This window comes from Macaca mulatta, chromosome 3 (genome assembly GCF_049350105.2).
Source record: "Macaca mulatta isolate MMU2019108-1 chromosome 3, T2T-MMU8v2.0, whole genome shotgun sequence".
NCBI classification, from domain to species: Eukaryota; Metazoa; Chordata; class Mammalia; order Primates; family Cercopithecidae; genus Macaca; species Macaca mulatta.
Window position 1 is genome coordinate 184,004,964 of NC_133408.1, and position 22,872 is coordinate 184,027,835.

The following is a 22,872-nucleotide window of genomic DNA, read 5'->3' on the forward strand; positions in this document are numbered from 1 at the left end:
ATAAGTCTGGAGAGTCAACGGAGTAAGTTCTTCCACTTATTTTTCTTGCTCAAGATTTTCTTGGCTATTCTGGACCTTCTGCATTTCATATCATATTTAGAGTACAATTATTAATTTTCATTGATAAAAAAACTTGCTGGTATTCTGATGTGAATTTCACTGAAAGTATAGATCAAATTGAATAGATTTAGAACCTTTACAAAACTTCCAATCTGTAAACGCACAATTATATGAATGTATACATGTATATATACATATCTTATTTATTTTGTACATTGACCTTGAATCCAGAAGTTTTTGTAAAGATACATTAATTTCAATAGTTTATTTATTGAGTTTAAAATTTTTCTACAAAGAAAATCTTGGTGTTGTAAATAATGACATTTGATATTCTTCATTTTAATTCTTATGCCTCTTACTCTTTCTTTTGGTGTTATCACTGGCTACTTTATGAATCAACATTAAATAGAAGTGGTATTAGAGGAGCCTCTTATATTCTAATGCAGGGGGAAAGCTTTTAAACATTCACCATTAAGTATAATGTTTCTGATGGTTTTATGGATATTCTTTTTCAGATTCAGGAAAGGTTTTTTCTCTTTGAATCTTGCGGCTTTTCATAGGATATAAATTCTGAATTTTATTCTTTGTGGATTTTTCTTTTCATTATTATTGTATAGTATCACCTACATGCTCATGCATGCTGGAAAGTGATAACAAAATTGCTATTACCAGTTTCTGCAATATGTTTTTCATTATTTTATTTTTAATTTCTGTGTGGGGGCGTGCGTGGGTGTGCACATGCGTTTGTGTGCATGTGCGCATGTGTTTGTGCGTGTGCATCTGTGTGTTTGTGTGCGTTAGACAGAAAAAAAGAGAATTTATGTTTAAGGGGTTTAGGTGTGACACATAAAGATTTTGTAATTTGATTTTCTGTTTTTCATCTAAAGTGCCTAACTCTGTCTTTTAATGCCCTATAATTACATATAATGCGATAATCCATATACACAGACTTATTTATACTTCCTTATTTTGTGTTTTCTATTTGCCAAAAAAAAAATTGCTTTTTTTTTCTTTTTTGGCCTGCTGTTGGATTGATAATGCTTTCAAATTTCTTTTATTGACTTTGTAATTTTGGAAACCATATATTTTGTTTATTTTTTATGATTCTTACTAATTGCTAACATACAAATTTAATACATTATTTTAACAAACTAAAGTCAGTCCTAGTTTCAATTTTCATCAAGAATCTTAGCATTCTTTACTTATCACACATCTCCCTCTGTTTACTTATTTCCAAAAGGTTTAATTTTACCCTTTCAAAACACCAAAATAATTGTTTTATAGCCCGTTGTTTATAAAATTTACTAAGATATTCTGTTTGAAATTATGTGTAAATATTGTTTTCATATATTCGATTTACCTCTGGGTTCGCTTTTGTTCTTATTGAGGAATATAGTGGTATACTGAGGATCTGTAGGTCCTCAGTACCCTTCTGATTTGTATATCCAACAATAGCTTACTTTGCTCTCATTCATTCAAGAGAGTTACTGCAGATATAAAATTGTGGAATGACAGCTTCTCCCCTTCTTGGTACAGTAACAATAGTAGCTCATTATCTTCTGAACTCTTCTTGTCGATGAGAAGTCTCTGTCAGTGGCGTTGTTGCTCTTATTAGATCATTGTCTTTTACCTTTGATAATTTGTAATATTACCTGTTAATACTAGAAAAATTAAATTTTAAGAGACTATAACAAAGACTTGAAGAGACAAATAAAATTATAGTTTCTATTAAAAATCAAAAAGGTTATGAAACAAAAAGGCACTATAATGAACCAAGAAGTATGTGCATATATGTATTAGACACATATATATAAATATATATTTATATGTATACATACATATGTGTATCAACTTAAAAATCTAAGAAAAACAAAGTTATTAAATTTTAAAAAATTAGTAAGATGAGATAAATTTTAAACTGATGTCAGTCACAGAATAAATTCTGTAGGTTTTATGGATACTCTTTTTCTTTTTTTAACTTTTAAGTTCAGGTGTACATGTACAGGTTTGTTACACAGGTAAACTCATGTCATGGGGTTTGTGGTACATACTATTTCATCACTCAGGTATTAAGCCTAGTACCCATTAATTGTTTTTCATGATTCTCTCCCTCCTTTCACCTTCTGCCTTCTGATGGGCCCCAGTGCCTGTTGTTCCTGTCTATGTGTCCATGTGTTCCTATCATTTATCTCCCATGTATAAATGAGAATATGTGGTATTTGATTTTCTGATCCTGTGTTAGTTTCCTAAGGATAAAGACCTTCAGCTCCATCCATGTTCCTACAAAGGACATGATCTCATTCTTTTTCATGGCTGCATAGTATTCCATGGTGTATATGTACCACATTTTCTCTATCTAGTCTACCAGTTTTTAATATTCAGGTTGATTCCATGTCTTTACCATTATGAATAGTGCTGCAATAAATGTATGTGTTTATGTGTCTTTATAATGGAATGATTTATATTCCTTTGGGTGTATACCCAGCAATGGGATTGCTGAGTCAAATGGTAATTCTATTTTTAGTTCTTTAAGAAATCTCCAGGGCTGGGTGCAGTGGCTCATGCCTGTAATCCCAGCGTTTTGGGAGGCCGAGGCGGGCAGATCATTGGATGTCAGGAGTTCAAGACCATCCTGGTCAACATGGTGAAACCCTGTCTCTACTAAAAATACAAAAATTAGCCAGGTGTGATGGCATGTGCCTGTAATCCCAGCTACTTGGGAGGCTGGGGCGAGAGAATCACTTGAACTTGGGAGGCGGAGGTTGCAGTGAGCCAAGATTGTGCCATTGCACTCCAGTCTGGGCAACAGAACAAGACTCTGTGTCAAAAAAATGAAAAGAAAAATTAAAAAAAAAAAGAAAGAAAAAGAAAAGAAACTCCAAACTGCTTTCTGCAGTGGTTGAACTAGTTTACTTTCCCACCAACAGTGTGTAAGTGTTCCCTTTTCTCTCTGCAGCCTTACCAGCATCTGTTATGTTTTGACTTTTTAACAGTAGCCCTTCTGACTGATGTGAGATGGTATCTCATTGTGGTTTTGATTTGCATTTATCTGATGATTAGTGATGTTGAGCATTTTTTCATACGTTTGTTGCCTGCTTGCATGCCTCCTTTTGAAGTGTCTGTTCATACCGTTTGCTTACTTTTTAATGGGATTTTTTTTTTTTTGTAAATTTGTTTAAGTTCCTTATAGATGCTGGATATTAGACCTTTGTCAGATATATAGTTTGCAAATAATTTCTCCCATTCTGTAGATTGTCTGTCTACTTTGTTGATAATTTCCTTTACTGTGCAGAACTCTTTAGTTAATTAGATCTCATTTGTAAATTTTTGCTTTTATTGCAATCGCTTTTGGCATCTTCATCATGAAATTTCTGTCCGTTTCTATGTCCAGAACGATATCACCTAGATTTTGTCTTGCAAGGTTTTTATTGCTTTGGGTTTTACATTTAAGTCTTTAATCCATTGTGAGTTGATTTTTGCATATGGTGTAAGGAAGGGGTCCAGCTTCAATCATCTGCATATGGCTAGCCAGTTCTCCCAGCACCATTTATTGAATAGGGACCCCTTTCGCCATTGCTTTTTTCAGTCAGCTTTGTTGAAGATCAGATGGTTGTAGGTGCAAGGCCTTATTTCTGGGTTCTCTATTCTCTTCCATTAGTCCATATGTCTGTTCTTGTACCAGTATTATGCTGTTTTGGTTACTGTAGCCCTGAAGTGTAGTTTGAAGTCAAATCGCATGATGCCTCCAGCTGTGTTCTTTTTGCTTAGGGGTGCCTTGGCTATTTGGGCTCTTTTTTTTTTGTTTCATATGAGTTTAAAAATAGTTTTCTCTAGTTCTGTGAAGAATATCATTGGTAGTTTGATAGGAATAGCATTAGGCAGTATGGCCATTTTAACAATAGTGATTCTTTCTATCAATGAGCATGGAATGTTTTTCCATTTGTTTGTGTCATCTCTGATTTCTTTGAACAGTGTTTTGTAGTTCTCATTGTTGAGACCTTTCACCTCCCTGGTTAGCTGTATTCCTACGTATTTTATTCTTTTTGTGCCAATTGTGAATGGGATTGCATTTCCAATTTGGCTCTTGGCTTGACTGTTGTTGGTGTATAGAAATTCTAGTGATTTTTGTATGTTGATTCTGTAGGTTTTATGGGTACTCTTTTTCAAATTAACGAATTGTTTTCTATTTAAATTTTGCGGTTCTTTAGTCTGAGTAGTTAATGAGTAATGAAAAAATGAATTTTGCAGTTCTTTTGTAGGAAATAAATTCTAAATTTTGTATTCTTTGTGAATTTTGTTTTCAAAAAAATGTCAAGAACATGGTGAAGAGTGAAAGAAAGAAAAAGTATCTTAAAGAACAGGTAAGAGACATATAAGATATGTTGATAGATGATAATATTGATCCAATAGAAATTCCAGGAAGTCTACACACAGTGAAATGTAGAGTATGGAGGAAAGATAGTCATCCGAGAAAATTTTTGGTCATTTACATTTATTGCGAATTTATTTTTTATTTATTCTATTTTGTTTCAGGGTTCATTTTTGATCTAAAGACTCGGGTCATCTTCAGTTACAACGATTTCAATTTGCTTGAGTATATATTTACCTTTATTATATTCATTAAGTGGAATGCATTTTATTAGTGATTTAAAGACAAATTATTTTCAATTCTGGAACATTTTTGGTGAAATCTGTTCAAAATTGTTTTCTCCCCATTTTCTTCATTCTTTTGCTTAGGAAACTATCATATCTAAATTTAGTCTTTCAATCATTTATGTCTCTCAGCTGTGCTTTCAAAATGTTATCCTTTTGCCTGTCTGTATTAAAATCTGGGTAGATTCCTTCATGACATCTTCCAATACACAACTTCTTCCCTTTAATGGTAGGTGTGGACATTATCCTCTTTATTGTTTTTAAAATTGTGTGTTATATTTCTTACTGCAAAAGTCTATAACTGATTTGTTTTTATACACTGTATTTTCATGGCTATTTTTTCTTAATTTATGTGTCATTTTAGAAAATATTATGTCTTCATTAATGTATTAAAGCATCCTGATCATCCTTATATTAATAAGTCTTTGGAAGATTGTTCTATACATCTAATTGCATCTTCAATGAATTTAAGGTTCTAATTATTTACTTTGTTTTACCTTTTTGGTGTTAAATTTGTGTTTTAAAACAAACATGTTAAGCAAATTTTGAGTGGAGGAGTTTTTATTTTTATTATTGTCATTATTATTATTACTTGATTTTTCTATCTTGTTTCTCCCTCTTGTGGTCTTTAGATTTTGTTGTTCTTCACCTGGCTCCAAGGGCCCCTTATAAAAATCAGGTCTTATAACACTTTCTCAGGTTCTGTTGATCAAACTATAGAACTGGCAAGCATATTGACTTCTTGAATGTCACTTTATCCAGCAACCCAATAGTTGTTTTAAAACTTCTTTCATGGCCCCAATCTAACCCCTTAGCTTCAAACAATCACATCAGTACCGCATCTCGCAACAACTTGCCTTAACCCCATAAAAGCTAAGTTTCTGATATTACTCTCTGCTTCCAGACTTGGAGCATATTATGTTTCTGATTCATTTCTGGTGTATGAAGGAGCTGTCACATTTTAAACTCTCTGGGGTTTGCATTTTATCTCTCATATCCATGTATTTGAAGTAGAGGAGAAATTGGAAACCCATCTTGAGCAAAAATCTTCACTCTCTTCTTATGTAAATATGTCATCAGTAGCGTAGGTACAATGATAAAATTGTTCATGTCACTGAGCTCAACTTCTGGGATGAAATAAAGATTGGTGAAAACAGTGGTACATGAAAGAGGACCGGCCTCTATCTATTGCCTCATTAGATTTAGCTGATTGTTGCTTTCAATGAATATCACAAAATGACAAATCTATTTTTCTCAAAAGAAGCTAGAGACACCAATTTTAACACGAAATCTCCTAATTTTTAATATTAATCAATAACTACAGATTTTAAATATCTCTAAAAGCCAAATTTGTGAGTCAACATCAGAGGACTTTGGGCTGGATGGACCCATGAAATACTGATTTGTGGCCTCTGGCATAAAATTCATGCTCTATAATGAAATGTTTTTTATTTTCTCCCATCAGCTGTGAAATTTCTGTCTTAAGTACATCACAGGAATTTTTTTTTTGTCACGAGAACATGGAAAGCAATCGGACCTGGATCACAGAAGTCGTCCTGCTGGGATTCCAGGGGGACCCGGCCCTGGAGTTGTTCCTCTTTGGGTTTTTCTTGCTATTCTACAGCTTCACCCTGATGGGAAATGGGATTATCCTGGGGCTCATCTGCCTGGACTCAAGACTGCACACACCCATGTATGTCTTCCTGTCACACCTGGCCATCGTGGACATGTCCTATGCCTCGAGCACTGTCCCTAAGATGCTAGCAAATCTTGTGATGCACAAAAAAGTCATCTCCTTTGCTCCTTGCATACTTCAGACTTTTTTGTATTTGGCATTTGCTATTACGGAGTGTCTGATTCTGGTGGTGATGTGCTGTGATCGGTATGTGGCAATCTGTCATCCCTTGCAATACACCCTCATTATGAACTGGAGAGTGTGCACTGTCCTGGCCTCAACTTGCTGGATATTTAGCTTTCTCTTGGCTCTAGTCCATATCACTCTTATTCTGAGGCTGCCTTTTTGTGGCCCACAAAAGATCGACCACTTTTTCTGTCAAATCATATCCGTGTTCAAATTGGCCTGTGCTGACACTGGGCTCAACCAGGTGGTCCTCTTTGCGGGTTCTGTGTTCGTCTTAGTGGGATCGCTCTGCCTCGTGCTGGTCTCCTATTTGTGCATCCTGGCGGCCATCTTGAGGATCCAGTCTGGGGAGGGCCGCAGAAAGGCCTTCTCCACCTGCTCCTCCCATCTCTGCGTGGTGGGGCTCTTCTTTGGCAGCGCCATCGTCATCTACATGGCCCCAAGGTCAAGCCATTCTCAAGAACAGAGGAAGATCCTTTCCCTGTTTTACAGCCTTTTCAACCCGATGCTGAACCCCCTCATCTACAGCCTTAGGAACGCAGAGGTGAAAGGGGCTCTAAAGAGAGTTCTCTGGAAACAGAGATCAATGTGAAGAATCATTTGGGGTATCCTGAGTGTGTAAGCATGGTTCTCACGACCCTGGGTCCTGGAAATTCTTTTTAGTTCTTTAATTTACCACACCCAGTACTGTTTATCTTTGGACTTCTTATAAAAAGAGAAACTGGCTGGGTGTGGTGGTTCACGCCTGTAATCCCTGCACTTTGGGAGGCTGACCCGGGCGGATTACCTGAGGTCAGGAGTTCGAGACCAGCCTAGCCAACATGGTGAAACACCATCTCATTAAAAATACAAAAATTAGCCAGGCATGCTGGTGGGCGCCTGTAATCCCAGCTCTACTTGGGAGGCTGAGGCAGGAGAATCGCTTGAACCCGGGAAGTGGAGGTTGCAGAGAGCCGAGATTGTACCACTGCACTCCAGCCTGGGCGACAGAGCAAGACTCCATCTCAAAAAAAAAAAAAAAGAAAGAAAAAAGAAAAGAAAAGAGAAAGAGAAACTAATTACTTTTACTATTTAAGTCATTGATACCAAACCTGAGATAAACTTATGAAACAGAAAATCACAATCTAATCCTACTTGTGAATATAGATGCAAACCTCTTAAAGAAAATATTAATAAAATAAGTCCAGCAGAATGAACTAAGGATGTATTATAATGAAACTATGTATACCCTTAAAGTGCAGCAACAATTTAGCATTAAAACAAACAACAAAAATAACTTGCCACGTTAATAAATTAAAGGATACATTTCATATGAACATCTCAGTAGATCCAAGAAAGTGTTTGACAAGATTTAGGATCAATTCTTTATAAGCTAATATAGCAGTAAGACTTTTTAAACAGAATCTACCAAAAAACAAAACAAAAATAAAAACAAAGCAGACGTCATGGTTAATGGTGAAATGTTAGCATCTGTCCTTTTCAGATAAAGAATCAGACACAAAAAGAAATCACTGGTTTTTCTTGATTTAACTTTTTGCTAGAGATCCCAAGCAGTACAGTTAGACAAAAAGAGCAAATACACCCATGCATGCACACACACGCACACACACACATGTGAGAAAGAAGAAGCAAATTGTAATTACATACAAATGACATTGCTGTCTATGTAGGAAATTCAAAAGAATTATAATAAATTTTAAAGTCACTTGATACAAAATCAATATGAAAATCTATTATATTTTTAAAGCAATAACAAACAATTAAAATGAAACTTGAAAAAATGCTACCACACTACAACAGGATTTAATTCTGAAATGCTTAGGAATAATTATAACAAAGAGTATACAAAAACTCTAAAGAGACAATTAAAAATTTATTGAGAGACTATGGTAAATAAATAGATATACAATGTGTGGTATGCCAAGTTCTTGGACTGAAAAACATAGTATTACAAAGATTCAATCTCCTTATACAATCCCAATCAGTATCCCAGCAGGGTGTGTGGATGTGTGCAGAACCCAACCAACTAATCTTAAAATTCAGGGGACCAAGGCTAGCTCAAACCCGATTAAAAGAGAAAGGGTACAACGTGGGAGGATTTGATCCTCCAGATATCAAAAAACACTATGTAGTGCTAATAAGTAGAACAGTGTGATATTTATACACAGATAGACCAATATAAACAAACCAAACAGTATAGAAAGCAAATTAGCATGTATTTGCTTTTATTAGAACTTGCTATATTAGAGGTGTTGCATGGCATATCACTGGGGAATGAAAAAGTTTTGAAGTAAATGGTGTTGGGATAACCAAGTCTTTATAAAGATATTCAAATCATGCAGAAAATTCAACTTCCAGTGTGTTCAAGATTTAAGTGTCAAAGGCAGAACTCTAAAGCTTCTAGAAGAGATACAAGAGAAGGATTTTTTTCAACAATACATAACATTGCTATTCTGAAATAATATTTGATATTATAAAATCTTTAAGTTGCGTTAAATAAAAATATTGGTATATGTGACTGGGTTGAAATTAAGAATTTATGTTAATCAAAACAGGGCATAAAAAGTGAAAAGACAAGCCACAAAATCTTCTCCTGGAAGGCTTTCTAATTTATCGGCTCTCAAGCAGTACCTCCCCAAAGACCAGCATATTTCAGAGTCTCATGCATTGTCTTGACTAGGTGACTTTCAATCATATCTCTTCAGTCTATCTTTTTATGGCATTATTAAGTACTTGAAGTTTTTCTTTTTATATATTTTTTTCATATGTGTTTTGTCAGTTTACAATCAGTAATATACAAGATCACTGTACACATCAATTTTGTCTTATCATAGATGTGTCTCTAGTATCTAGAGCAGAACTAGGTACAGAGAAGATTCTCAATAATTATCTGTTGACAGATGAACAGTAGGTATCCCCAGGAAAGTGTAAGCCCATCCACATTCTTCCTGAAACCAAGGAGCAAGCAAGTTAGGGGGAGAGAGATGCACTTTTGTGTTCTATTTATTAATAATTTCTATTTTGCACATGAGAAGATCGAAGAACACAGAGGTTGAGTAACTTACCCTGAGTCATTGAGTTAGCATAATCAATGGAAAATAGGTTCTCTGGCTCCAGAGCTTGTATTGTCTTGTTGTCAAAGAATAGAAGTTTATGTCCAAGATCAGGTGCCAAGCATTGTCGAGCTCTAGTGAGGACTTTCTTCAGGCTTTCAGAGGGTGTCTTCCCACTGTGTCTACACATGACAGAGAGACAGAGAGAGCCCATATTCTCAATACAATACTAACTCTATGTACAAGTGTAGCTTACACCAATGACCCAATGATTCAAGACAAAAGATAAACATATCTCCCTTCTACCACCAGGAAGGAAAGTTACCAGGATTGTTGAAGGAGGACTTTTTTTCTCTCTCTCTCTTTTCCTTCCTTTCTTTCTTTCTTTCTTTCTTTCTTTCTTTCTTTCTTTCTTTCTTTCTTTCTTTCTTTCTTTCTTTCTTTCTTTCTTTCTTTCTCTTTCTTTCTTTCTTTCTTTTTCTTTTTTTCCTTCCTTCTCTCTCTCCCCTTCCTTCCTTCCTTTCTCTTTCTTTCTTTCTTTCTTTCTTTTCTTTCTTTCTTTCTTTCTTTCTTTTTCTCTCTTTTTCTTTCTTTTCTTTCTTTCCCTTCTTTCTTTCTCTTTCTTCTTTCTTTCTTCTCTCTTTATTTTCTTTATTTCCTTCCTTCCTTCCTCCCTCTTTTTTTTTTTATGAAGGACACATTATTGTCTCCTATGGAATTCTCAACTGTGAATACTCTATTGGGAATAATTATTATGATATTGAACCACTGTCACTAAAGGGAATTAATATCCCCTTCAACCATGAGATCTAGTGATCATTAATTACCATGTGAGATATGCAGGGGTGGTAGTTTTACAAACTTAACTCTATGGGTAAATAAACAAAAAAAAATTTGTCAAAATGTAAGTAAAAGAGACCTTATCATAAAGGTAATATAGACACTAGGCTTGAAAAACTAAAATTAGTAGGCGAAAAAAGATAAGTCATTCAGGTAAAAAGAACAGCAAGAGTCATCATAATGTATGGCATCTTACAAAAATTAAGAGTAGAATAAAAATAGAATTTTTAATTCTGAAATCACCTTAAATTTAAAAATGAAGGCGGAATAGAAGTTTTTTGGCAATACAGTATATGAGTCATTTTCAGATTTTGTTGTAGTGAGAAAATTTTCTGACATAACAATGTCTAAAACCAATAAAGAAACAAGAGAAAACTCTTTTTTGTCTTTCCCCTTTTTATCAAGAAGAAAAATCTTTTCCAGAAAGACTTCCTCTCAGCAGATTGATTGTTTGTATTGCTTTGGCCAAGATTGAGTCAAATGGAAGTCCTTAATCCACTTACTAACAAAGAAGAGGAGATTGAATGCTTGGCTTAGATCAGTCATGGTTTAATCTCCCCTAGCTCATAGCAAGGACCATGTTCTCTGATATCTGCACTGCTTGAGAATCAGTATAGGGTCAGCAAGGAAGTGGGCAATGACCATCGAGCACACAACTGGCTTATCGGCCAAATGGTTTAAATTCTGAAGCTAACCTCCTTAAATCTTGAAAAGAAGTAGGCCTTTGAAGTGTGCAAATTTTCTCATCCATCAATTTTTGGGACCCAAATGATACTCTGTGAACATAAGGCACAATATTTAAAACTATAATGGCTAAAATCTGTAAATATAATAAAAAATTATTCTTACGTCAAAGGGACTCCTTTAAGAACCTAATCTGATACTGCTTAAAAAAAAGATTCTGAATTAGAATAAGGATTTTAGTTACAGAGTAGATGCTCTTCCTTCTGCTATATTAAATATATATACACACACACACACACACACACACACTTCAAAACAGCGTGAGGAGTATGAAAACAGTTCTATAAAAATATCTAAGATTGTCAGTTTATCCTTCTAGCCATATGTTTCTTTAAGATCACAAAAATATCTGCAATTCAATTAACCAAATATGTAAGGGATATGATTGTATTTTCCTGTATTGCCTAACTTATTTTCATATTGGGCAAATGTTCTTTTCACACAAAAAATTAAAGTCAAAATGCTTTCCTAAAATATTGTGGGATCTCATTTTTGCTAAATTATTTGTCTGTCCTACTGTCTTTGCATCTGTATATGTTAATGAAGAAATTTTGAGGATATTGAGCTATCATAATTATTTCTGGGTGCTGTGACCTAAAATAATTTTATTTTTTTTTCATTGAACTTTTAAAAAATGTCTTTATTTTGTACATGTTGAGCTTAAGTCCTTCCTACCAAAAAGAGGGCAATTTTTTTTTTCCCTTAAAGTATGCAGGGAAACAGGATGACAAAGGAGTATTAAGACTTTTAAGAAACAGGGAACATGAGTACAGATTTCCTGTTTACCACCAGCATGGAGCAAAGGGAATGCACACAGTTTTCTCTTTTGATCAGTTGTATCCCTCATGCCTATAACCTGAACTGTGCCTGATACATTACTGGTATATGATGAACACTTGATTAAGGTAGACACTGGGGGCCAGCACCAACTTTCCAACTGTTGAACAAAGTGCAATGCAATACTGTTGTCCCGTTAATAAGCCCAAACACGGAGACGAAATTGCTGGAGAAGTCTGTGGCTGTAAGAGAGAAAGGCAACATCTCCCTTCAAGCCTATTCATCCACGGTATATCGAGAGTGGCAACAAGTTAGAAAACTCTCTTTGACAGTATTTTCTCTCACCTGATTTTCTAGGAAGGAAGTATGTATTCATTAGAATACATCAGCTGCAAGTAACAAAAGTCATGTTAATGACTTCCCTCCTCTGCATGGATTCTTTGTGCCAGTTGCTAAGACTGCCTACCTCTTCCACCGCCTCATATGATACATCCATTCCAACTTTGTATTGAAGACTTTCCTTAATAGTCTGCTATTCTCTTTCTGTCTGGACTGGTTCCATCCCAACAATTCCATCTGCCTTTATCTTCAGGTGGACACTCTAGTTCATTAATCATGCCAACCTCTTTTTTGGTTTACTCCTTTGTTTTGATGGATCACCTCCCACAATAGCTTTGTAAGGTTAAGGTGAGATGCAATCACAGAAGTGATGGTGAAAACAGCCCTTAACATTTCAAATCCCTTACCATTGTTTATATTATTTTATCTTCTCCAATAACCCACTGAAATCCTATGAAGGAAGTAGAATTTTTAAAAAAGAAACAAAAACAGTAAAAACTCAAGCCCCGCAAAGGAGATATTTCTCTCTCAGAGATGGCAAATGTTAAAATATGCTTAGGCCAGTTGTAGGTATGGTAATTGATATAATCCACAAATACCTACTTCAAAATTGACTCTCACTTAATAAAAGTCCATCACCACTGATGGAGCCATGTATACTTTACAATATTTACTATTGCTAAAATATAAAATGTTAATCAGTGTAAATGTAACACTCACAAGAAGTCTAAGACTTTCCATGAAAAATGTTTTGCTCTCACCGTTTCAAAGATTAGAAGCAAAAACAGGCAAATTATGATATGTGTTTGTATCTATAGTAGCCTGTGTTAAATGTCATTATATTGTACTCAACAAAAGGAATAAAATTGTGCTACTCATGCCAGTCTGAACAAATATGCACCAAAATATTATTCTTAGCTCTATCCAGGTGTTGGTTAGTCAAATTTATTTTTCTGTAATAACCTCATGTGAAAAATGAACAATAAAAAATACTAAAAGTAAAATATTACTTAAACACTATCTTGAAGCATTCTTATAAGAAGTGCTTCTTTGGTCTATCGCAGAAAGGAGACTGATCTGGGCTGAAATAGTTGAAGAGGGCTCCATGAGGGCTTTGAAGGGTTGGTGTTATATATGAATTCAAGTGGGTGAAACAAGATTAAACTGACTTGAAACAAGGAATAGGAATTTCAAGAAGGGAAGCTGCTGTAGGATAGCACTTGAATGAAATAGTGTGTGCGCACTGGAGAATAAGGAGATAAGTGGAGGGAAGCTCTACTGGCCACACAGATCATTTTAAAAGAAAAATAACCCCATTAGCCTCCTCTTGAATAGATATATTTTAGTGTTCTCCACAATAGATTAAATACTATTATTGTGAAGTGCTTCTTCCACCATAGTTCAAAAACTAAGACTCTATAGAGAACTAGATTAAAAACAGACACGTAGTAAGAAAGAACTGGAAGGATTTTGCAATCATCACTCAAAGAAAATGAGAGAAAGAGAGAGAGAAGCATGCTCATTTTATCTGTAGACCCTAACTTAGGATGAGGAAATCAAAATGTGGCTAAGAAATTTAGAGATGTTTGAGATAAAAGGCATATTGAAGAAATTTAAGGAAGAAGATGAGGTATGCCTGAACTGCAAAGTCAAAAATATTTGTAAGTGAGAAATGTGGAATGATTATCAAGAGGTCACAGTCTCTCCTCTATAGTCAAACAGCAGGAATTGGAAAGTGGAGCAATTTTAAGACCGATAAAATAAGTAAGTTTTAAGAGAATTTAATTGATATATTATCTTGAATATTTTGTTTTCTCTCCAAGATCTTATCTCATGAACAGAAATACTGTCCCCATCCAATTTCAAGTAAACACACTAAAATAAATCCCATGAGAATACAGAAGGAACAAAATGAATAAACATGTGAGATGCTTTGATTGGTTTACTTGCTAACAGAAAAGCAATACATTCTATAGTTTCCTCTAGGGAGAATATGAGTGGATGTAATCTCACATGGTTCTGCTCACGGAATCATTATTTTTGTCTGGGGAGTTAGTTGTAGACAAATGATAATAGAATAAGCCCTGGCTTGCACAAACTAAGTCTATCATAAAGTTCAGGAGAGCTCTGTTGCTGGGTTTCACCTCCCAAGGAGGCCCCTTTAGAGACGAGAATCAATCTCAGTCTCTTTATTCTTCCCTCCTGTCATTGAGGTTTCTTCTAAGCCCAAGGCTATGTTTAAAGACAAGACTACAGATTATGCCACTGTAAGTAAAACTGATTCGTTGAGAGGAAGTTTGCAGATGGGAAAAGGGAACCAGAAGTGAATGACATTACCAGCTTAAGGTATTTTTGACAAAACACCCCCTTCATGTAGTTTCCTTCTGGCCGTAAGCCTATGTTTGTAACTGGGGTCCTGAGAGGAGCTCTGGGGACCACTACTGGTCCTCACAACCATGGGGGTGGTCCTGGTTCCTCTCACCCTCCTGGTCCCTCATCCTCACGTGCCAGTGCCTGGCTTTGTCATGACTCCCCCAGAGAAGAGGAAGAGATACTATCCATGTAGGATATTATCTGGCTAAAGTGCTAAAAAGAACTCCAGTGACTACATGGCCCAGGTGCCTCTTCTTACAAATAAGAAAACACTAAATCGAAGTTACTAAGTAGTTCACTTGTCCTGAAATTGATTGATCTTCCTTCTGCCATTGCTAACTGTCTGCCCTTCTGATTCTTGAACCATGGTCTGGCTAACTAGAACCCACTGCTCAGTTGTTCAAGAGAGAGATGCCATTCTCTCATAGGGCAACCCAATGCCTGTGGGGAAAAGATTCTCCTTTTTGTTTCCTTTTTTAGCAGAGGAACTGTTAAACATGTAACGCGTTTCCTTGTTATTATTGGATCCAGAAGTCACCTTCCAATGATTGTTTCAAATCATCAATAAAGGTTTTTATGCACTTATTAAGTGCCTTATGATAGATAACTCATTTAATCCTCACAACCATCCTATAAGGTAGGGTTTGTTACCCACCCCATTTTGCAGATGGGGTAACTGAGGCACAGCAAGGCACAGAAAAGTCATAAATTTAGTGTGTAGCAAAGCCAGGATCTGACCCAGGCAATAGGGCTCTATCTAGAATCTTTGTTTGTTTGTTTTTTTTTTTTTTTCTAAATTATGCTATTCATTAGGATCAAATTGAGTATCAAAAGTAACTACTGAGATGGTAAGTAATTTATGAGTGATTAGAAAATTTGAAAAATCTGTGCTGTCCCAGAACCCCATCTTTGATAGCCATGGCTTCCATTCTGACTAAAATATCAGTAAAAACATTTATTTTTGATTGGTGTTAAATATGTCCCCTTTTCTTCCATAAGATTCTCTCTCTCTCTCTGTCATAGGCATGGCAGAATAGCACTTTGAGTTTTGAAAACCTGTATTTTCTTTTTTAATATAGGAATGAGGTTACATTAAATGATTCTTTTCATCTCTTCAAGTTTTCTTTTTAAACTTAATTTTATGACTCAAAATAGAAAAACAATGGCAATGAAAACAAAATGTGTTTTTATTTAAATTCAGAAATAACCAAAAATGAATGCAAAATAAATGTGGAAGAGTTTGCAAAACCGTAATGATTGCGTCAGATTTTTAATTCCAATGATTTAGATTCTTGCCTCAATTTTGTGGTCTCCGTAATGCTGTAAATAACAGCTAACATTTATTAAACCATTAACAGGCATCCTAGTGGTACTCATTCTTCACATCAGCCCTTTAGATATCTGTTGTCATCATTTTACAGATGAAAATAGTGAGGTTCAGAATAAAGGACTCAACTTTGTAATGTTCACCATTCAGAATCAAGGTCAGAGTGATGGTCTAAAGAGCACTGCTAAGAATGCTTATCTCATTCTTCTTCAGAGACCACATTTTTTAAAATTACTGCTGATTTTGTCATGCTATGGAAGAACAGAGAACTGTATCCATGACGGCTTTTTCCTCATTCTGTGCACTGAAAATCTTTCTTTGATGCGTAGCTGGAGTAGACTCTCAAAGAAAACTTCATTTCAGGCATCTGTGTCTTTATTGTATCTGCTCAGGCTTTTTCTCAGAGAAAAAATAATCTGACTTCTGAAACTATAAAATCCGAAATGCAAAACCATGCCAATAATGAAAAATGTGTTCAGCTTGCAGTATACTTTTCTATCATCCTTGGCTTCACAAATGAGCTGATACAACATTAGTTTGTGCAAAGAATCACCGTTATAGAGTTGTCGTCATCCTATAACCCTTGCTAGCAAACTCTTAAAATGTACATTTGACATCTCATGTTACATTTGGTTTGGATGCAGTTCACATCTAATGAAATTAGACTAACAGTTCTATTTGCTCCTTTATTTATTTCATTCCTTCAGAAATCGTTTATTTTGGCTACTGCTTTCTTTCAGAAATGTCATACAAAAAAAAATCACATGTAAAATTCTATAAATACAGATAATTTTACTTATAAAACTTTGATTAGTCAAAATCCTAACCATTTGGCAAAAGGAAGCTCATGATGCATTTGTAATTGCTGAGGCATCCAAGTGCTTGCTACCCTGGGTCCCTGAACTGGGTGCAGAAACACAGAGATGCACACAGCACAGCTGAGAGCCACTCTCTCACATCCCACACCCAGGAATCTGTCTCAGGCTGCCCTCCCTCTGTAAGTTGTGATCCCACTTCACCTCTGGAAGGTCTCCTATGTCTCATTGGAAGACTATCTTTGGAAAGAAATTTAGTCTTTTCAGCTCCCTGTTTCTTTCTTTCAAGTTTTAACTGGAAATTCCCAGAAGTTACTTTATAAATGAGAAAATTTAAAGGCATTGAAATGTAGTTCTCTGTATGATGAACTTCATTTTCTTTGACCTGTGCAGATTCATAACTTGGCTTTGTTTCTGCCCTCGTTCACGATTTGGTGGACTTGGCAATAATTTTCAACCTGATTTAAGATCCACTTCTACTTTTAGTCAATAGACAATGTTGATTGTTTCTCTATCAGGACAACTCAGGGAAAAAATATATGCTTCCATAGGAGAAATGATACTGAAGTTTTTCAATATCTATTTACTTGTTAGGGGTTAATACTTTCTCATAATTTAGTGACATTTCTCCCACTTGAAGCTCTAAGAAAGTCTTCTAAGATTAGATATTCCTGTTAAAACTTGGTGAGAAGACCGGGTGTGGTGGCTCACGCCTGTAATCCCAGCACTTTGGGAGGCCAAAGTGGGCAGATCACTTGAGGTCATTAGTTCAAGACCAGCCTGGACAATATGGTGAAACCCTGTCTCTACTAAAAATACAAAAATGAGTTGGATGTGGTGGCGCACGCCTGTAGTCCCAGCTACTCTGGAGGCTGAGGCAGAATTGCTTGAGCCCAGGAGGCGGAGGTTGCAGTGAGCTGAGATCATGCCACTGCTCTCCAGCCTGGGCGACAGAGCAAGATTTCGTCTCAAACAAAAACAAAAACAAACAAACAAAAAAATTTAGTGAGAAGATGAGCAGAAATAGAGTAAACTTTAATTCTATATTTCATTGTGAAGTTTTTCCAAATAAGAAATGTCCTGTTTTGTTTCCTGTAAAGCATAAAGTTTATTAAAAAACAAACAGATGTGCAAACAATTTATACAAAGGTAAGTTGCTGAGTATTCCTAGTTTGTAGAGGTCATCAGTATAAACAATTTCATGCTTAATTTAAAGAATTTTCCTGCATATATATGAATGGATACAAAAGACATAAATATGTTTATATTCTAAAATATAAATCAGGTCATATAATACACATATACATTAACTTCATGTGATGACCTAAAGATCAAAATTGTCCTTTTTCATGGCTGCATGGTATTCTGTGTTGTAATAACAGCCAAATGAAAATAATCTATCCCCAACTGATAAAATTTTAAGTTAATTCCAATTTTTTTAATTTTTTAATTTTTAAAAAATGTTTGTGGGTATATAGTAGGCATATATATTTATGGAGTATATGAGACGTTTTGATACAAGCATGCAATCTGAAATAAGCACATCATGGAGAATGGGGTGTCCATCTCCTCAAGCATTTATCCTTTGAGTCACAAATAATACAAATACAATTATACTCTTTAAGTTATCTCAAAATGTACAATTATGTTATTATTGACTATAGTCACCCTATTGTGCTATCAAATCATTATTCAAAATTGTTTTTAAATATAAATAAGATTACAAAGAATAAGTACAACCTTTTGCTCACTATGCTTCAGGTACATTGTGTTTCTTTCTTTCTCTTTGCAGAAGTCACCAAGTGCTTCTTGTTTAGAGACTTTGCCTTTACTGTTCCCTTACTGTTCCCTGTGAAGAGAATGGTCCTCCTTTAGCTCTGGGTGGGGTTGTGGCCTTCATTGTTTAGGTTCCTTTCACCTGACTCTTCTTGAGGGGGACCTTTCCTGATCATCTCATCTAAAGGAGACTTCCTCAAACCAAGCAACTTTCGATTATTTTATCCAGATTATTTTTTGTTGTTCTTTTCACAGTCAGTAATTATCTTATTTACAGATCATGCACTCCAGGATCATTTGTTAAAGGATGGATGAAGTACCACTTGAAACTGGACACTATTGTTCTCTTATCAAACTAGCAAAGGTTGAAAATAAAAATACTTAGTAGTGATGACCATGTGGGGAAGAGGCATGATTCTGAGGTACACATCAGTGATACATGATATTGGTATACACTAATAGAATTTATATAGGTATAAATTACTAGAATTTATATTGGTAAATTTTCTGAAGCAAAGCTGGAAATAGATATCAAAAGCTTTGAAATATCAATATATTTAGCACCTGCAAATTCACTTTTAGAATACATTCTCAATTAAAATTCATCAGTATAAGCCAAACATAAGTTTGTAAGAATATTTATCTCAATGCTACCAAACATAAGAGAAATAGAAACCAAAAATTTCTGGCAAGAAAAAAAACTCAATAAATTGTAACAAAAAGGATATTGTACTGCTTTTATATATTATTATATATTAATATATTTCCTTTTATTTTTGTATATTATATATTTACTATTTTGATTTACAGACTTGAAGCTATTTTCTTCCATTTTAATTCTTTCACATATGACTAAATTTTAGCATTAAGTGCTGATGAAGAATTAAATAAAATTCTTGAAATAGAACTACAAACCCTAGAGATGGAAAGTAGGTGCCAGAGGTGCTTCCAGGGAGTCTTGGCCAGTGGCTGAAAAAACGAGGGTTGTAGGAAGTTTTAAAGAAACTACAAAAGATGAAAAGCTGTTTACAAAAGATTTTAAATCTCAAATATGAAAGTAGAATTCATGTGAGAAGGTAAATGGATTGCTAAGCGAGAATATAAAGAACAGAGTGCCCTAATCACTTCATATTGGATAGAAAAATACAAGCATGCCCAGGATACAAAACCACTTTGTACTGCAGCATTTTGTCAGTGTCATCTCTCATTTCACTATGTTAATAACTAAGGATTCCACCCTATAAAAGAAGCAGAGTACCTGAATTCTCCAAAATGACACGTGTTTGCATGCATGTATGTGTATGCAATAATACAAGATATATTATATTACACCTTATGTTAATCTGTTTTTTATATATAATAAGCATTTTAGCTAAATATTTTTTCCTATTACTCTATTGGTACCAGAGGATTTTTTAAATTTAATGAGCATAATTGAGTGGTTCCAGTAACATATTTGAAAACAAATTCAACAAAGAACTCATTCAAAATAATATATTTCTTAATTCCCCCTCTGAAACACTCAGCAAATATTGTGCATCTTTGGCCCACAGCTGTGACCTTTCTAGATGAGGGTTTGTCTTTCTCTGCCACAAGAGCATGGAAGGCAACCAGACATGGATCACAGATATCACCCTGCTGGGATTCCAGGTTGGTTCAGCACTGGAGATTCTCCTCTGTGGACTTTTCTCTGTCTTCTATACACTCACCCTGCTGGGGAATGGGATCATCTTTGGGATTATCTGCCTGGACCATAAGCTTCACACCCCCATGTACTTCTTCCTCTCACACCTGGCCGTCATTGACATGTCCTATGCTTCCAACAATGTTCCCAAGATGTTGGCAAATCTGATGAACAAGAAAAGAACCATCTCCTTTGTTTCATGCATAATGCAGACTTTTTTGTATTTGACTTTTGCTGCTACAGAGTGCCTGATTTTGGTGGTGATGTCCTATGATAGGTATGTGGCCATCTGTCACCCTCTCCAGTACACTGTCATCATGAGCTGGAGAGTGTGCACGATCCTGGCTCTCACATCCTGGTCATGTGGGTTTGCTCTGTCCTTGGTACATGCAATTCTCCTTCTAAGGTTGCCCTTCTGTGGGCCCCAGGATGTGAACCACCTCTTCTGTGAAATTCTGTCTGTCCTCAAGCTGGCCTGTGCTGACACCTGGGTTAACCAAGTCTTCATATTTGCTACCTGTGTGTTTGTCTTAGTCGGGCCTCTTTCCTTGATTCTGGTCTCCTACATGCACATCGTCGGGGCCATCCTGAAGATCCAGACAAAGGAGGGCCGCATAAAGGCCCTCTCCACCTGCTCCTCCCACCTGTGTGTGGTTGGACTCTTCTTTGGCATAGCCATGGTGGTTTACATAGTCCCAGACTCTAATCAACGAGAGGAGCAGGAGAAAATGCTGTCCCTGTTTCACAGTCTCTTTAACCCAATGCTGAACCCCCTGATCTACAGCCTGAGGAACGCTCAGGTGAAGGGCGCCCTCCACAGAGCACTGCAGAGGAAGAGGCCCATGGGAAGGGTGTATGGGCTTTGCCTTTAAAACATGTGATTTGCTGAAGCAAGAATTTTGAATATATTTTGTAGAAGAAGTTTAATATAAAAATGGTGACTGATTAAATTCAAGCTTTGAAAATAGGGCAATATTCAATGGAATATATGTTCTTTAAAATCAAGGAACCATCTCACTAGATAGGAGAGCAAAATTATCAGAATATTTAGCTTTTCCTTTAAAAATGTTAGGACAACTTTTTGTTTTTATTTTTATTTATTTACTTTTTATGTCACAGTGACATTTTATATAATTTCCTGAAACAGGCAAAATGAAACTCTGGTGTTAAAGGAGATAACAGCGTTGTTTTATAATAGCTAAAACCTGAAAAGAATCCAAATATCTATCAACAGGGAGAAGTTGAGTAATCTGTTGTATATTCATGCAGCAGAATACTAAATAACAAAGAAAATGAAGGAACCTCAACATTTAGTAACATGGATGAATATTACAAACACAGAGCGATTAAAAGCCAGACACAAAAAGATGTATGATTCTACTTATGTAAATTTCAAACATGGGCAATAACTAAACTATAATGTTAAAGCCAGGATATTAGACATCATTAGGGTGAAGGGAGTAGATAATGACTGGGAGGGGTAGGAAGGCAGCTGCGTAATGGCCATTTACTGATAATCCCTTGCCCTATACATTTATGTTTTGTGTACATTTTAAAAATAATTTCTACATTTATTTTAGATTCAGGTTGTACATGTGCAGGTTTGTTACATGGGTGTATTGTGTGATGATGAGGTCTGTGGCACAGATGATCCCTCCACCAGGTACTAGGCATAGTACCCAACAGATCATTTTGCAGTCCACACACCCTCCCTCCTTATGCTCTCTAGTAGTCCCCAGTGTCTACTTTCCCCATCTTTATGTCTATATGTACTCAAAGTTTAGCTCCCAGTTATAAATGAGAATATGTGGTATTTGGTTTTCTGTTCCAGTATTAATTTGCTTAGGATAATGACTCCCATTTGCAGACATATTGCTGCAAAGGACATAATTTCATTTTTTATGGCTATGTAGTATTCCATGGTATATATGTACCACATTTTCTTTATCCAATCTACTTCTGATGGCCGCCTAGGTTGATTCCATGTCTTTGATATTGTGACTAGTGCTGTGATGAACATACACATGTATGTGTTTCTTTGGTAGAAATATTTCTTTTCCTGTGGGCATATACCCTGTAATGGGATTGTTGAGTTGAATGGTAGTTCTGTTTTTAGTTCTTTAAGAAACCTCCAAATCGCTTTTTGCAACGATTGAACTAGTTTACATTTTCACCAGCAGTGTATAAGTCTTTCCTTTTATCTGCAGCCTTGCCAGCATCTGTTATGTTTTGACTTTTTAATAATGGCCATCCTGACTGATGTAAGATGGAATCTCATTGTGGTTTTGATTTGCATTTATCTGATTATTAGTGATGATGGGCATTTTTTCATGTTTGTTGGCTGCTTGTATGTTTTCTTTAGAAAAGTGTTTGTTCATGTCTTTTGCCCATTTTTAATGGGGTTGTTTTTGCTTGTTGATTTGTTTGTTTCTTATAGATTCTCAATATTAGACCTTTGTTGGATGCATAGTTTGCAAATATTTTCGCTCATTCTTTAGGTTGTCTGTCTATTCTGTTGATAGTTTCTTTTGCTGTGCACAATCTCTTTAGTGTAATTGCATCCTATTTGT

The 22,872-nt window shown here is 35.5% G+C and overlaps 2 protein-coding genes across 2 annotated transcripts; both read left to right on the forward strand.

Annotated features, from left to right (window-relative positions):
* The first annotated feature begins 3,857 nt into the window (after positions 1-3,857).
* Positions 3,858-7,703, forward strand: OR2A12 (olfactory receptor family 2 subfamily A member 12). Its single transcript, XM_077997624.1, has one exon. It carries the CDS (start codon positions 6,150-6,152, stop codon positions 7,164-7,166), a length of 1,017 nt encoding a protein of 338 aa, XP_077853750.1. The 5' UTR covers positions 3,858-6,149; the 3' UTR covers positions 7,167-7,703.
* A 12,450-nt stretch (positions 7,704-20,153) lies between these two features.
* On the forward strand, positions 20,154-21,199 carry OR2A2 (olfactory receptor, family 2, subfamily A, member 2). The gene is given in 1 exon segment (NM_001193978.2): positions 20,154-21,199. A coding segment is annotated over 1 exon segment (957 nt). The 5' UTR covers positions 20,154-20,217; the 3' UTR covers positions 21,175-21,199.
* Positions 21,200-22,872: the final 1,673 nt, after the last annotated feature.